Source organism: Typha latifolia, chromosome 2 (genome assembly GCF_019914945.1).
Source record: "Typha latifolia isolate L0001 chromosome 2, TyphaL0001v2, whole genome shotgun sequence".
NCBI lineage: Eukaryota > Viridiplantae > Streptophyta > Magnoliopsida > Poales > Typhaceae > Typha > Typha latifolia.
Window position 1 is genome coordinate 13,175,223 of NC_133087.1, and position 14,705 is coordinate 13,189,927.

Here is a 14,705-nt window from a genome sequence, read left to right on the forward strand (position 1 = left end):
GATCAGAGAAGCGTTTATCAAGAAGTAAATTAGCTTTAAGACGACGAAACTATGCATCTGAATCTCAAATACAACGGAGAACGTAGTATTGAAAGATAAATTTTGGAATCTGGCGAGTTCCAGCTGAGCTACCTCGATATCTCGAGCTTAGTTTCTATGAATATTTTCTCTCGTAATTTTTAACAATAAAAAGTCTTGGGGTAGTCGGGAAATAGATTCTTTGATTGTACGTGATTATTTTTGGACGACTAATTTACGGACATTATGGCAACGAAAAATGGCATATTGCTCTCAAAGTAGTCTAGATGCTAGTGTCAGATATAGCTAAAAAAAATAGAAACAAAAGAAAAATATTAAATTAAGCAACATGTTGCTCTTGAAGTCGTATAGAAAATGATTCAATGATAATTCAACGATGACGACTCTGGAAGTAATCTATAATTACTCTCAATGATCTTAACCAAACATTATCTCATAACCAGGTTTTTGTTGCAACTCCAGATGATAAGCAAACCTTATCTCCTAATCAGATTTCTGTTGCAAATCCAGATAATAAGCAATCTATCAGTTTGTTACATCAAAATGATCTAGATCATTCCGGCTCTTTAGATTAGCTTAAGCATGTCTTCTGTTTTAGTTTGTTTATTTGTTACTATTGAAATCTGTTTCCCCTGTATCTATCTCATAACAAGCTTATTATAAATATATTAATGTACTAAGGTTTTGGCACGTTGGCCAAAACCCAATTCTCTTCAATCATGGTATCATAGCCTTTTTTGGATCAAGCCTAATCTTAACTTATAATATCTTCCTCTTTAGCTTCCGCCTCTTCCTTTATTTTACCAAATATTGTCCAATTAGTTTCGGTAAAACTAGATGGCTCGAACTATTTTAATTGGATTTCTCAGTTTATGCCAATCTTGAGGAGCAATGATCTTCTTGGTTTCGTGGATGGCACAGAACCATGCCCAGATGAATTTTTGTCCACTTCAGAAGGAAAGTCAACCACTGAGGTGAATCCTGCTTTTCACCTCTGGCAAAAAAAGGACCAATTTGTCCTGAGTTGGCTTAATTCTACCCTTCATGAAATTTTTTTGTCAATTGTTTATGGACTTCATACGTCTCAGCAAGTTTGGCAAGCTCTTGCCAATCGATTTGCTTCTCCGACACCTTTGCGTATCAATCAACTCCGGAGACAACTTCAAGACTTACAACAAGGCAGTAAGAGTTGCATCAAATTTATTCAAAGTGCTAAGTATTTAGCTGATCAACTATTTGCCATTGGGAAACCAATCACGGATGAGGAACTTATTTCATATATTCTTGGTGGCCCATGCAGGTCAACGGTAATTTATTGGCAAGGCTTCATTGCCAATAAATCTAATGTTTATATTTGCTTTGTTGTTGAGAATATGTTGTCTTGCAAAATCAAGAAATTTTAGTATGATAATGGAGGTGAATTTACATCAAGTCAATTTCAAAATTTCTTGCGTTCCAATGGTATTCACCATAGGCTCACATGCCCATACACGTCTCAACAAAATGGATTAGTTGAGAGAAAACATCATCATGTTATGGAAGTTGGTTTATCACTATTGGCACAATCTTCTCTTCCTAAATCCTATTGGGTAGATGCTTTTATGACTGCCATATATTTGATTAACCGAACCACAACCCGTCTCCTAGATGATGAGTCTCCTTTCAACAAGTTGTTTCACAAACATCTAGATTACCAATTTTTAAGAACATTTGAATGTGCGTGCTATCCACTATTGAGGCCTTATGCAAATGACAAACTTGCCGTTAGGAGCAAGCAGTGCATTTTCTTGGTTATTCTCCTAATCATCATGGATATAAATGTTTTGATCCAGTCTCCTGCAAAACTTACTTATCACGACATGTCATTTTTGATGAAAACTTGTTCCCAGCTCGGATGTGGCTCTCTCAAACTCCCTCCCTCAGTAAGGATGTGTCCTCATCAGGTATGTCTCTTGATACAACTCCTCCTACATTTTCACTACCCCATGAGATTTTAGAGCCTCATATTGATCATACAATACAATCTGAACAAACCTCACCCTCCTAGAGTCACACTCTTGCTCAAATACCACAAACAACTGATCAACCCTTGCATCATACTAATGAAACTTCCATTTCCACTACCATTGTTGAAATTCCAGATCTAGCTATTCCTTCCACATCAGAATCATCTCCATCTCAACCTCTCCCTTGTAGGACAACTAGGTCTCAAACCGGAACACTTCATCCCAAAGCTTTCCTAGATTTTCAAATGTTTTACACTACAAAGCATCCTCTCTAGGCCCTTACTGCTGTTTTAAACATTAAAGAACCAAAATCTTACTCACAGGCTTGTGTCTCAAGAGATTAGCAAGATGCTATGGATGCCGAATATAATGCCCTCATTGCCAACAAGACATAGATTTTGGTTCCTCGACCTATTGATCATAATGTTATCAAGACTCGTTGGGTATTTAAGATCAAACAAAAATCAGATGACAGTATTGATCGCTTTAAAGTAAGACTTGTAGCAAAAGGGTATGAGCAAGTGAGTGGATTAGATTTTTTGGAGACATTTAGTCCAATGATCAAACCGGCTACTATTCAGGTGGTGCTTGCTATAGCAATTTTCTTTGGCTGGACTATTAAACAACTTGATGTCTCTAATGCTTTCCTCCATGGGACGCTACACGAGGAGGTTTATATCGAGCAACCGCAAGGCTTCGTTGATCCATTATATCCGGATTATGCTTGTCGCCTTAAGAAAGCTTTAAATGGCTTAAAACAAGCACTTAGGGCTTGGTTCCTTCGTCTTTCAACCAGCTTACTTGATCTTGGTTTTGAAGGGTCCAAAGAGACACTTCACTCTTTACTTTTTACAGAGATGGTCTTCACATTTTTATTCTTATTTATGTGGATGACTTACTCATTACTGGATCAGACCCTATTGCCATTTCATCCCTCATTGCTCGTCTAGGCCAGGAATTTGCACTAAAGGATCTTGGCATGCTCAATTACTTTCTTGGCATTGAAGCTACTCGAGATGAACATGACCTTCATTTGAGACAAAGTAAGTATATTATTGATATTCTTCATCGTGCACGCATGATTGGTGCTAAGCCTTATCCAGCTCCATATGTTGTGGGGGGCAAGCTTTCCTCACAATCTGGTACACCATTACATGATGTAACTAAGTATAGACAACTTGTTGGAGCTCTTCAATATTGCACTCTTACTCGCCCAGAGATTGCATACTCAGTGAATCAACTTTGTCAGCATCTTCATTCTCCAACGTCACGTCACTTGCAATCGGCTAAGCGTATTTTACACTACTTAAAAGGCACTATTGATTATGGTCTTTACTTCTCTCGTGGTTCTCTTAATTTACAAGCCTATTGCGACTCGGATTGGGCCGGTGATCCTAATGATAGGCGTTTTACAACTGGATATGGTGTGTTTCTTGGCCCTTGCCTAATTTCTTGGTGTGTCAAGAAACAAGCAGTTGTTTCCCGTTCTAGCACCGAAGCAGAGTACCGCGCATTAGCTATGATGGTGGTCGAGTTATATTGGATTCGAATGCTTTTATGTGATCTTCGCTTACCACTATTATCACCACTAATCATTTGGTGTGGCAATCAAGGAGCAATGTCACTTGCATCTAATCCTGTGTTTCATGCCAGGACTAAACACATAGAGGTTGATTATTATTTTATTAGGGAGAAGGTTACTAATCGAGATGTATGTCTACAGTTCATTTCTTCCTATAATCAAGTTGCAGATATTTTTACTAAGGGACTTTCCTCTGGTCGGTTTCAATACTTGAAGGCTAAACTCATGGTGACTGAACCCACCATTCGTTTATCAAGGGCTGTTAACCAAACTTTATCTCCTAACCAGGTTTCTGTTGCAACTCCAGATGATGCAAATCTTATCTCCTAATCAGATTTCTGTTGCAACTCCAGATGATAAGCAATCTATCAGTTTGTTACATCAAACTGATCCAGATCATTCCTGCTCTTTAGATTAGCTTAAGCATGTTTTCTGTTTTAGTTTGTTTATTTGTTACTATTAAAATCTGTTTCTCCTGTATCTATCTCATAACAAGCTTATTATAAATATATTAATCTACTAAGGTTTTGGCACGTTGGCCGAAACCCAATTCTCTTCCATCTTTCTTTTAATTGATTGCCTTTATCCACTAATTTATATGCCCCGAAAGATGTGGTCATCCTGGCATTAAAAGAGAAAGGCTAGAGAACTTAAGCGTAAGCCAGCTAGCTTACAATTGGTTTGAGAAGTCTCGATTTAATTTATATTATTAACATATCATAGTTTGCAACCATTATATCTTTGATTTATATGCACCGAAAACTTCTCCACCTTTCGCTTGTTTGCACTCCCGTTAGCTTAGAAGTTTGTCTAGTCTAACAAACCGGGTTTTGGCAACTTAATTGCATTTGATTATTTAATTTAGTATATAAAATTAAGCCTTAAAAAGCAGTGGCATTCAAAATAGTTGACCAAATTGACAGGAAATATCTGAATAAGTTCGAAATGATTGTACTTCGAGATGGGAATAGTACTTTTGAAGTTGATAATTTGAAATGATAAGAATGTGCTTTTATTCCTTTGTTCTTGGATAAATAATTTCAATAAAAGGCGAAAGAAATTATTCTAAGCCTCCATTTATCCATGATATGCTTAGTCTTTGATCCATTAAAGGAAAACGTCAAAATTAAATATCCTAGAAAAATAATTAAAATCACAGCAAATTCTTAATACCATCTTCTTCTCATGCTCGTCCACTAATATTACTAATATGGTGTCAGACCGTTTCATGATTTAGTATAAAAGATTGGTGACAATTTTGAATAATCCTCAAATTATCGTTCAACTATCTTTCATAAAATCATCCTGAACAATGTCATCCAGAATTGCAATTATATCACTATCAATTTTCAAGAACACAAGCTGGAATTATCTTATTTCATTTAAACTTTCCACAAATAATACTTCGGCAGGATATTCCCATCAGTAATGCACGGCAAATTGCCCATGTAACCAAAAAAAATTGCATATAGAAAGGAGAAACGAAAATAAAACTATAAGGCAAATTGGTATTCAGAAATCCACCAAAAGGACTAATGTCCATTTTCATAGCAGGAATGATTTTTGAGCTCAAGGATTCTTTAGGAAGAATCTGTGGGCAGAGTGAATGACATAAAAGCAATAGACATACAATAATGACTGTTACTGTTACAATAAATTACAACAGGGAATATATAAAATTTAACACATTTCTCATCTTCACTAAATAACCACGAGACCTCAGATAGCATAAACCTCTATAAAATTAGGAGCAGAATGAGCATGAAGCCCAGATTTGTTCACGATGTCACAGACTTGCAGTCACAAGGTTGCTTTACCTCGTTCACTGCCCTACACAATCAGCTCAGCAACCTTATCTGACAACCCATCAACAGCCTCGTCCCCGCAATCAGGGATGGTCCTGTTGTAATACACCATTAAAACTAATCAATACTGGTAAATCTCATATTAAACTTTGAGACAAATAAGAATGGAAAAGGTTTCTGTTTTCGGGTTTTACATTAGAGATGAGGACTACCAATTTACAAGATGCTGTTTGGAAGACCGTAATATGCATTTGGAAGTGGGCAGATATTCCAACTAGTAAAGTCAACATTCTAAGTACAAATTCAAGATGATCCACTAATTTGTCAATGCCAGAACATCAATTTGAGGATGTGTAGATTTTATTTGTTTCATAGAATAGAATCGTGAAATACCAGCAATTGGTTTATGCACAAGTACCTCTTGTTCTGGATAATTTTCCCCCTTGATAGTTACACACTTGGAAGCACTGATGCTGGCACTCTTCAGATAGCTGCGGGAACTACAATTTGGCATGCTTACACCATTTTCAGTAGTTGATATGGATTCCTGCTCACCTTCATGTGACCTTGGAGGGCTTTGAAGGGTAGTGCGAGCGACGGAAGCTGCACTCCTCTTCTCATAATCATTATTTTGATCAGAAACTTCATATTTTGATGCACAAACCCTTTCCCTGTGGCAAAAATATGATAAGAGACATGTCCATAAAATTATTTCAAGATGAGAAACAGGCCAGAAATAGATCAACCAGGACTAAAACCTGCTAATTTCATTTATTAATACCTTGGTAAAGAGGCATGATGACGCTGGAGAGGACTGCTTCTTTCTCCCTTGCCATAGTGCTCCTCAAGATGTGCAAACTGTCGCTTAAACCGATCAACTCCACTATCATCAGAGAATAGCATAAGGTAAAATGTCAAGTCAAGTGTCTTTCATATGATAGAGGTAGACTAGAAGAGAATAAGATTTTAATTTAACTTTCCCTTTTAACAAGGACCTAAAAGGTTCAACCTAAGTTTTAGTGTCTGGATAAACTCCCGAGAGTTTTTTAAAAGCAAATCTGCACCTCCCTATGTTAGCAACAAACACTGCACATGCCGGGATCACCCATTTATGTGTAATTAAAAATTGCATAGCAGATCAAATTTGAATATTTCAGTGCGAATAAACTAGTTCAGAACAAAGAAGTCATGAGTGGGCAATTTTATGTACTGAAATACTTGTATTCTTGATAGTAATAAATGTAGAATTGTTTCGTTATTCTTTCATACAAAGGAAATCTACTAAGATTCTTAGGCCTTGTTTACTTTAGAAATAAGATCGATTCTAGAATTGATTCTTTGTTATTTTCAAAATAAGGTCTTTATTTCAGAAATTATTCCTATGTTCACTTATATTCTAGAATAATAGTACAATAATTAATTTTGATGTGATATAAAATGAAAAGTAAGATGCAAAAAAATGTGTTTGTTTTTTTATAAATTACTATGAATACCCCTTTGATTTGATATAAAATAGGATTATGGAATAGATATTAAGGGTAAATTAGTAATTGGTTGAAGTGTTGTATAAAATATAATTTTGATGAATAGTGTCTATATTTTAGAATGGAGTTATTATGATGTTTAGCTGTTATTCTGGAATAATAAGTTGTGTTCCAGAATAAGAAAAAGTTATTGTTGAAGTGAACGGGGGTTTAAGAAGTTGACTAATCATTCCAACATTGCCGTGCCATAAGCACAAAGCAAGTTGTGCTGACCGTGTCACAAGCATAGTGTCGTCTCCACCTCACTTCATGACTATGACCTCCTCTATCTCCTTTCTGTCAAACCAAAACCAACCTTCTCGTTTACATTGGTGTCACCTAGAACCTTCCTCAGCCTCAACCTCCACCAATCTCCATTTCAACTGAACTCTAAAATGGAGAAGGGAAGGGACATCTTACGACAATGCATATCCAAGAAATAAGTTACAATCCTCAGCTTCAACCTCCACCTACCTCCTTTTGAACTAAACTCTAAAATGGAGAAGGGAAGGGACATCTTACGATACTTAATGCAGATATAAGAAATAAGCTACAATCCGCATTCTTCAAAGTAGATTGCAACTTATTTCTCAAGATCTGCTCTGAGAGTAAGTCAAGATCCGTTAAGAAGAAAGCGAATCATATGAGATAAACTTATCGATCCATAGGAATCATCTTCTTCATCCGTAATATAACCTATTCCTCTATAATATAACCTAGGGCTGCAAAAGTTGCCTAAATATATTAATTGAAGGAGTGTCCATGGCAACTCCGTGCCCATGCTGGCTCCCACTTCCAATGTTTTGGTAACTACAAAGAGTCTGGTATTTGTGCCCCAAAAAGCAACCTCCTACCATCGAATTGTTTGTTGATCAGCTCCAGTTGTTCTTCATATGCTTGGCAGGAAACAGAAAAAGGAAATCACCAAAAAGTCTACCAGTGATATTTTGTTTGTGACTTGAGAACCTCTGAAAGTGTATAGCATAACCTAGAATGCTGAGGGAGATTTTACTGGTGAGGTTCTGAAAAGTGTGCCAACACCAACTCGATAACCAGGGCTTACTGTGTTCTAGTTGCATCTTCAAGAGTTGATAATATAGAAGTCATGGCATATGTCCACATAAACAATGAGAAGAACAATCCAAAAGAGTGTTATTTTCACCCAAAAATGTTGCAGTATTAGAATTATAAATTCTTTTCCTCCTTTCCCTTCTTCCAGTCAATCCATTCTTGTTCTATTATTTGTTTCATCCACTATAGTACCTCCATTTTTCTATCAGTAAGGAGTAAGGACTTGGTTGCATTATAATTTAAATTCTGCAATAGAAACTCCCCTTTTCTAATAATATTTCATCTACTTGTTTAGTCTGATATATAACCTTTTTTTCCTTCTTCATCCTTTTAATCTGGTATTCTTTTGCCCCCAAATGATCTCCGCATGAATAAGAGAAAGCACCAAATTAACTGCATGAACCTTGATTTTGGCCAACAAAAGTTGATAACTTTCAACAAGCCAATTACAATTTATAACACTACGATCTTACAAAGATTGAATTTTCCCAGTAGGCATATTTCAAGACATAAAAGAAAAAAAGAAAAAAAATACTATCCTGGCATGCAGAGAGGAAGAAATTTATCTAATAGTACCAGAGAACAAATATAACAAGAAATTAGAAATTGGTGTGAACAGAAAACTGTCAGATAGCCTCTGTTAAGAAACTTACAGGTCATCTGATTAAAATTAAAAATTCACTTTGATACATAATATTTGTTCAAAGAAGGGAATTAAAATTGCACCTAGGATACATGAAGCTAGTCTGTTCGCCACCACGAAGATACTCCTGCAGCATCTGCGGATGATACTCTAAAATCTGTTCGTTTTTCCGTAAAAACCTCATGATAAGCAAGACATGCAATAGATATAAGGAGGTTGACATTTATGAAAATGCTAAGAGCACTATACCTCTCGGTAAATCAATTCCCTAACATCATCTTTTGTCAATTTCCTTCTCTCAAAATCAAACTCGAGTTTTGAAATGGGTTGTGATGATGGCTCACGATCCACATTAGCAAGACTTCGGAAGTATGGATCAGCTAAAGCCTACAAAATAGCAAGGAAACCCAACTTCACTGGAAAAGTACAAAAACATATTTGTGCTTCAATCCTGATTATTCAGTTCAGTTACAGTTGTCTCAGCCATTAATGTTACCTCTTCAGCACTAGGTCGATCTTTAGGATCAAAAGCAAGTAACCGCTCAAGTAAGCGGAGAGCAAGTGGATCAGCATTGGGGAATTTCTGTGAGAAAGGAACAGGTGTTTTCTTCCGCATGCTACTTAAATATCTTCTCGCCTTTTCATTTCGAATCTACGGATTTTAAAAGGAAAAATAATGAGAGAACGACAAAATACAAAAGGTAATACAAATAATGGTACAAAAAATAGTATAGTGAATCACGTATAAGTTGAACATTCCAGAGAAGTAAAGAGAATCAAGCACAATATCAACTTCTGGTTTAGTAATAACTTTTTATGAGTTTTTATGGCCTACTACAAGCTAGTACTGTCTTAACTTCAAGGCTGGCTATTAGCTATGATTATGTTCCAAAAATGGTGCATGTCCACCTTACCGTAAACTGTTACAATCCATTTAATGTCTGTATATTTCATGTAGGTTATAGCTTATCATGCTCAAAAACTTCTGGATTAAGATCATTGATCGTGCTCTTATCCTGTGACTTAGTTCTAATCAAGTATGCTGGTTGTCTGTGTGACTATATGACAGGCATATGATTAGTCTCAAGATGATTAGAAAAGAAACAAGCAAATATCTGATTATGCTGACTGCATCAAACGCTTGCATTAAGTTCAGCCTCTGGCATCAGACTAGATGAACCTTCTCTACATTAAAAAGGGCCGATTTTTCTAACCTTGGTCCATATTAGTGCTCAAGAGTAACTAGATTCAAATAGAAGGTGCCACAATGGATTAGAGATGGCCAATTAAAATATTAGACGGAAGCAGCGAGGAAAGATATATTGCCCTTTTTGATCGACAAATGTATGAACCTAAGAGTTTGTGACTTTGTTCATAGCAGCCAGGCAGCCAGCAGTGAGTTAATATAATCAAAATCACGGATAAAATTTCTTCGTGCTGAATATCCAGACCATGTGGGGAGGAAATAATTCATAGTCAAATTATCTCATGCATCTCATCATAACATCTAGAGCATGGAATTTCCATAACATCTTCTAATCCATCAAAAATAGTTGAACCCTTTCATAATCTTCCAGTTCATCACTTCATCCAAAATGACTGAACCCTTTCTCCCTTGCCTTCATTTCCCTTTCCTCTTGAAAAGAAAATTCTTATACAAGTAGGAAAAAAAGAAGGCGGAAAACAAAAAAGAAAACAGGATAAATAGATGGTACGCAAAGCACTTAACTGTAAAATAAGGATGTAGGAACTGTGTAATCGCACAATTACATAAATAAATATGGGAGGTAAATATGGGAGGCTTAAAGTTCGGGAAAAGAAAACATAGACACACCACATTGCAAGCATACCACAGAGAAGAGATAAGAATCAGGAAAATATTCTGTAAAATTGACTAGACCAGTGAGATGCTTCTCTGAAAGTCATAATGGTTATTAAACTTTATATACCCTGTTGTAGACTGATACCTATTAAGCTGATTAGTCATAAGAAAATGTTTCAATGAAACATGTATGGCTGTTTTGTCAATAAAAAATATGGATATATTGACAGCGAACAAACCCTTGATAATGTTTCGGCGGATGGAGTTCCAAGTAAATCAGTCATCAGATCCAACTGATGCACCACATTCTTGCCAGGAAATAAGGGTCTCCCAGTAAGCATTTCTGCAAATATGCAACCAATGCTCCACATATCGATCGCAGGTGTATACTGTAAAATAAAAATGGGATGATTAGAAAACCCTGAAAAAATAGCTCGAAACTTCAATAAGTACACTAAAGTTCCTGCAGAAGAAGACTATCTTTAATGTAAAGCATTCTCAATATTGTGTCCTTCAACTGACAATCATGGCTGCAAGAACGCATAGGTAGAAATGCCTATACTGATAGTGATATTTATGAATTCTTGAGTGATATACAACAACAAAAGAAAGATCGTGAATGATTACAAGTAGAGGGTAGGAGCAGTTAATTTGATAACAGGAGAATCTCCCGTGGGATAGGACGCTAATACCGTCAAACAATTATATTGGTACAGCATTATATTATGCACAATTAAAAGTAATATGACAAAGGTGGATGAATGCATGAATCCCTCACTCTACATAATAACAAAAAAAACTTTGCTACCATTTTTGACTATAATAATTGCCAAGATAATAAATTCTTGAATGATGTATAATGACAAAAAGGAAGTCATTATTGATTATAAGAAGAGGATGGAAGCAATTCATATCATAATAGAAAGACTCTCTCCTAAGACAGGATGCTTGCATCATCAAACGATTCCATGACAGAGGCTTCAAATTGATACAGCATTATAATATGCACAATAAAAAGGTATTATGAACAAAGTGGAAGAATAAATGGCCCTCACTCCACAAGAAGGAAAAAAAAATGTTGCTGCTCTTTTTGTCATAATCCAATTTGTATATAATAGTTCTGCAGAATTAACCACCCATTGTGGAGATACATTAAGAAAAGATCTTATCAAATGACAACAGTACCATCATGATAAACAATTTTTAATGAACTACCAGCAGGTGATATAGCTCAAAAGTCAGATGTTCTAAATCATCATACCTTGGAGAAAAAAGAGCCACATAATTCAGGGGCGCGGTACCACCTTGTTGCTACATAATCCTTGAAAGAAGAAAAAAAATGTAAAATCAATGACAGAAGCAAATAGAAGCGCAAATGAATAACAGACGGGCTGCATGAGGTGAGACAGAACAAATAATGAACGACCAAAGGATGGACTGGCAACAACTGAAGGACAAGAACAATACTACATCATGAAGAACAACATACAGTCCAAAAAATAGCTGATGGAGCATCATTAAATGATGCACGAGCAAGCCCAAAGTCACAAATCTTCAATCTGCAGTCTGCATTGGCTAGTATATTTTTCGGCTTCAAATCACGATGAAATACATTAGCTGCAAAAGGAGAGAAACAGAACACGACAAATCAATATAATAGAATCAAAAAGCTAACAGTATGTAGGTGGAATTGTTCCACATAAATCTTAAATCAACCTGTATGGATATACTTCAGAGCCCTAAGAAGCTGATACAAGAAAAACTGAAAATGTTCAGGCGTAAGGTCGTCATTTGCCTTGATCACTTGATGAAGGTCCGATTCCATCAGCTCAAAAACAACATATATATCCCTAAATTCCCGTCGAGATGGAGGAAGCATAATATGCTTTATCTCCACAATGTCGGGATGCCGAAGCAACCTAAGTAGCTTGATCTCCCTTAAAATGCGAGTTGCATCAGAGACATGCTCGAATACATCGTTGATCTTCTTGATTGCCACTCTCTCGCCGGTGTGGGTGTCGATGGCAGCTCCGACAACCCCATAGCTTCCTTTGCCAATCACCTCTTGAATTTGGTACTGGCTCGCTTCTCCATACTCGGTGAAGAACTCGTTATCAAGCATGCTCTGAAAAATTACAGTTTGAAGTGTGAAAAAACTGGTAAAAGCTATGCAGTGTGTACATAAATAAAATCTAAAGTATTCCAACGAAACAGAGGTCACTGGCTGATGAGCAAATTACTCCGCAAAAAAAAGAAACCTAATCTAACAGAAGAGTTAAAGGAAAGGAGAAAATTTAGTTACTTGTAACATGTAAATTAGAAAGGTGAGGAGGAGGAAAGACCACCGTTGGTAATCCAAAGAGTAAAACCCAAAACTTTATACCTGATCCGGAGGAAATACAGATACACTCAGTTATGAATGATTTCTATCCTTTGGCTAGACCAGGAGATAAGAAAATAATCCTGAACCCACCGAATCAAAAGAGACCAATAAAAGTCAAACTTTTCACCGAAAAAGATAAATCAAAACATAGATCATCTTGGGAAACAAAACCAATGGCATAAAAACGGTTAAATCGGTGACATTCGACCTTTTTGTGAGCGTCGATTGGAGCCATCTTCCGCTTGGGGACACGGATCAACCTGAGGCCGACTAGATCCAAGTCCTCGACGATTAGGAGTTGGTCCTCCCTGCTCTCCTCCTCCTCCTCGTCGGGCTCCAATTCCTCCGGGTCGCGATCGCCGATCAAAGTGGTGGAAGAGGCGGCGCTGGTGCGGGAATCTGTGGTGCGGCGCTGGAACCAACGGCGGACGCCGTCGACGAGAGTCCCTCCCCCCATATAACGGCGGTGGCAGATGCGGCGGCGGCGCGGCGTGTCCTCCGGCCGGGCAATCGCGGCATTGCCCGCCTTCTCCTCCCCCTCTCCTCTCTCTCCTCTCTCCCTCTCCCTCTCTCTCCTCGCCTGTTTGAGTGGAACAAGGAGGAGACTCCTGAATAGGAAGTGCGACCGAAAAATATAGAAGAAGTTGAATAGATATATTTATCGAAGCTTTAATTTTAAAATTATTTACACGAGTTACGCTTAAAAATCAAACTATCTTTTTCTATCATTTCTCCCCCTTTACTAAAAGATAATTAAATTTTTTTAATTTCTAATTATATACTTTAATAATTAAAATTCAAAGTTTAAATGTCACAAATAAAATTTTAGTCAAACTACTTCATTAATAACCGCGAGAGTAAAAAATACAAGGCAGTGGATATTGGTAAACGACTCCAAAGCTCTTTTTCTTTAATTCTGAATGAGAAATTCTTCACGTTCTCATATTTTATCTTTTTTTAACTATGTGAATGCATTAATATCCGAGATAACAACATATATATAAAGTTTAATTAGTTTTATTAAATAGTATATAATGGTCAACTGTTCTTATCATGGAATTTTGTTGGGGTATTATCTAATGGTAACGATATAACTTGTCATTTTAATGTTATTTTATTTGTGAAATTAGTTTGAGTAGATCTTTTTATTTCCTATAAAATGCTAAGAAAAATTATATTTTACACATAATTTCTATAAAATTATATTTTCTCTTTATTGCTCTAAAACTATGTGCTTGTAATAAAAGTAATTGGGATATTCCTGTTTTTTTTTCTTAAAAGAAAAGTTAAATATACTAAATATACCCTCAAATAGTATTAATGCTTTGTCTTAAATCTTAAGGCATTGTTTGGTTTCGTGAGATTTTTTAAGGATACCTATGGGCATATTTCTTAAATATAAATTATATATATTAATAATTTTACTTATATTTTATTATTTAATTATAAAATGTAGCGATTATTTTTAATAAATTTATGTAATAATTTATATTTACTTACTGAATGTAAATAAATATGTTAACTAGTATAGAAATTATGCTTAAAAAATATGTATAACTTTGTTGCATTCCTCTCGGGCGATAATATTTTGTGTATATAACTTGTCACGTGACTTCTTTTACATAATATTTAATTAAAATATGCATAAACAAATATTTAATTATAAAATATATTTAATGAGTCCTAATTAATGAGTAAATATCCTTATGTGAATATTATGATTAAACCTTACAAAATATATGAATATTATGTTTAACCTTAAAAGAATATTAGAATTAGTCCTAATTAATATACAATGATGATTAACGTTAAAAAAAAGGTTATAAAATAT

The 14,705-nt window shown here is 35.8% G+C and overlaps 1 protein-coding gene across 3 annotated transcripts; it reads right to left on the reverse strand.

The window, feature by feature from the left end:
* Positions 1 to 5,138: 5,138 nt before the first annotated feature.
* On the reverse strand, positions 5,139 to 13,551 carry LOC140781684 (mitogen-activated protein kinase 12-like). Of its 3 annotated transcripts, none has more exons than XM_073127777.1 (11): positions 13,083 to 13,551; positions 12,208 to 12,616; positions 11,981 to 12,108; positions 11,753 to 11,812; positions 10,731 to 10,880; positions 9,166 to 9,321; positions 8,919 to 9,056; positions 8,753 to 8,826; positions 6,214 to 6,315; positions 5,851 to 6,103; positions 5,139 to 5,527 (listed from the first exon to the last, which is right to left on the reverse strand). In XM_073127777.1, exons 1-11 carry the CDS (start codon positions 13,329 to 13,331, stop codon positions 5,516 to 5,518), a joined length of 1,731 nt encoding a protein of 576 aa, XP_072983878.1. In that variant the 5' UTR covers positions 13,332 to 13,551; the 3' UTR covers positions 5,139 to 5,515. The 3 variants fall into 3 exon arrangements, with proteins under 3 accessions (XP_072983878.1, XP_072983880.1, XP_072983879.1); XM_073127779.1 differs by having other exon boundaries at positions 5,139 to 5,535; positions 5,857 to 6,103; positions 13,083 to 13,495; XM_073127778.1 differs by lacking the exon at positions 13,083 to 13,551 and adding an exon at positions 12,875 to 12,944.
* Positions 13,552 to 14,705: the final 1,154 nt, after the last annotated feature.

What these genes read in the sequence shown, in the direction of transcription:
- LOC140781684 (XM_073127779.1), bottom strand. Translation starts at nt 13,331, where the DNA reads ATGGGGGGAGGGACTCTCGTCGACGGCGTCCGCCGTTGGTTCCAGCGC. An exon ending in ATCGACCTAGTGCTGAAGAG is followed by an intron (nt 9,057 to 9,165) that starts GTAACATTAATG and finishes GCTATTTTGTAG; the next exon opens with GCTTTAGCTGATCCATACTT. An exon ending in ACTAGCTTCATGTATCCTAG is followed by an intron (nt 6,316 to 8,752) that starts GTGCAATTTTAA and finishes CTCTGATGATAG; the next exon opens with TGGAGTTGATCGGTTTAAGC.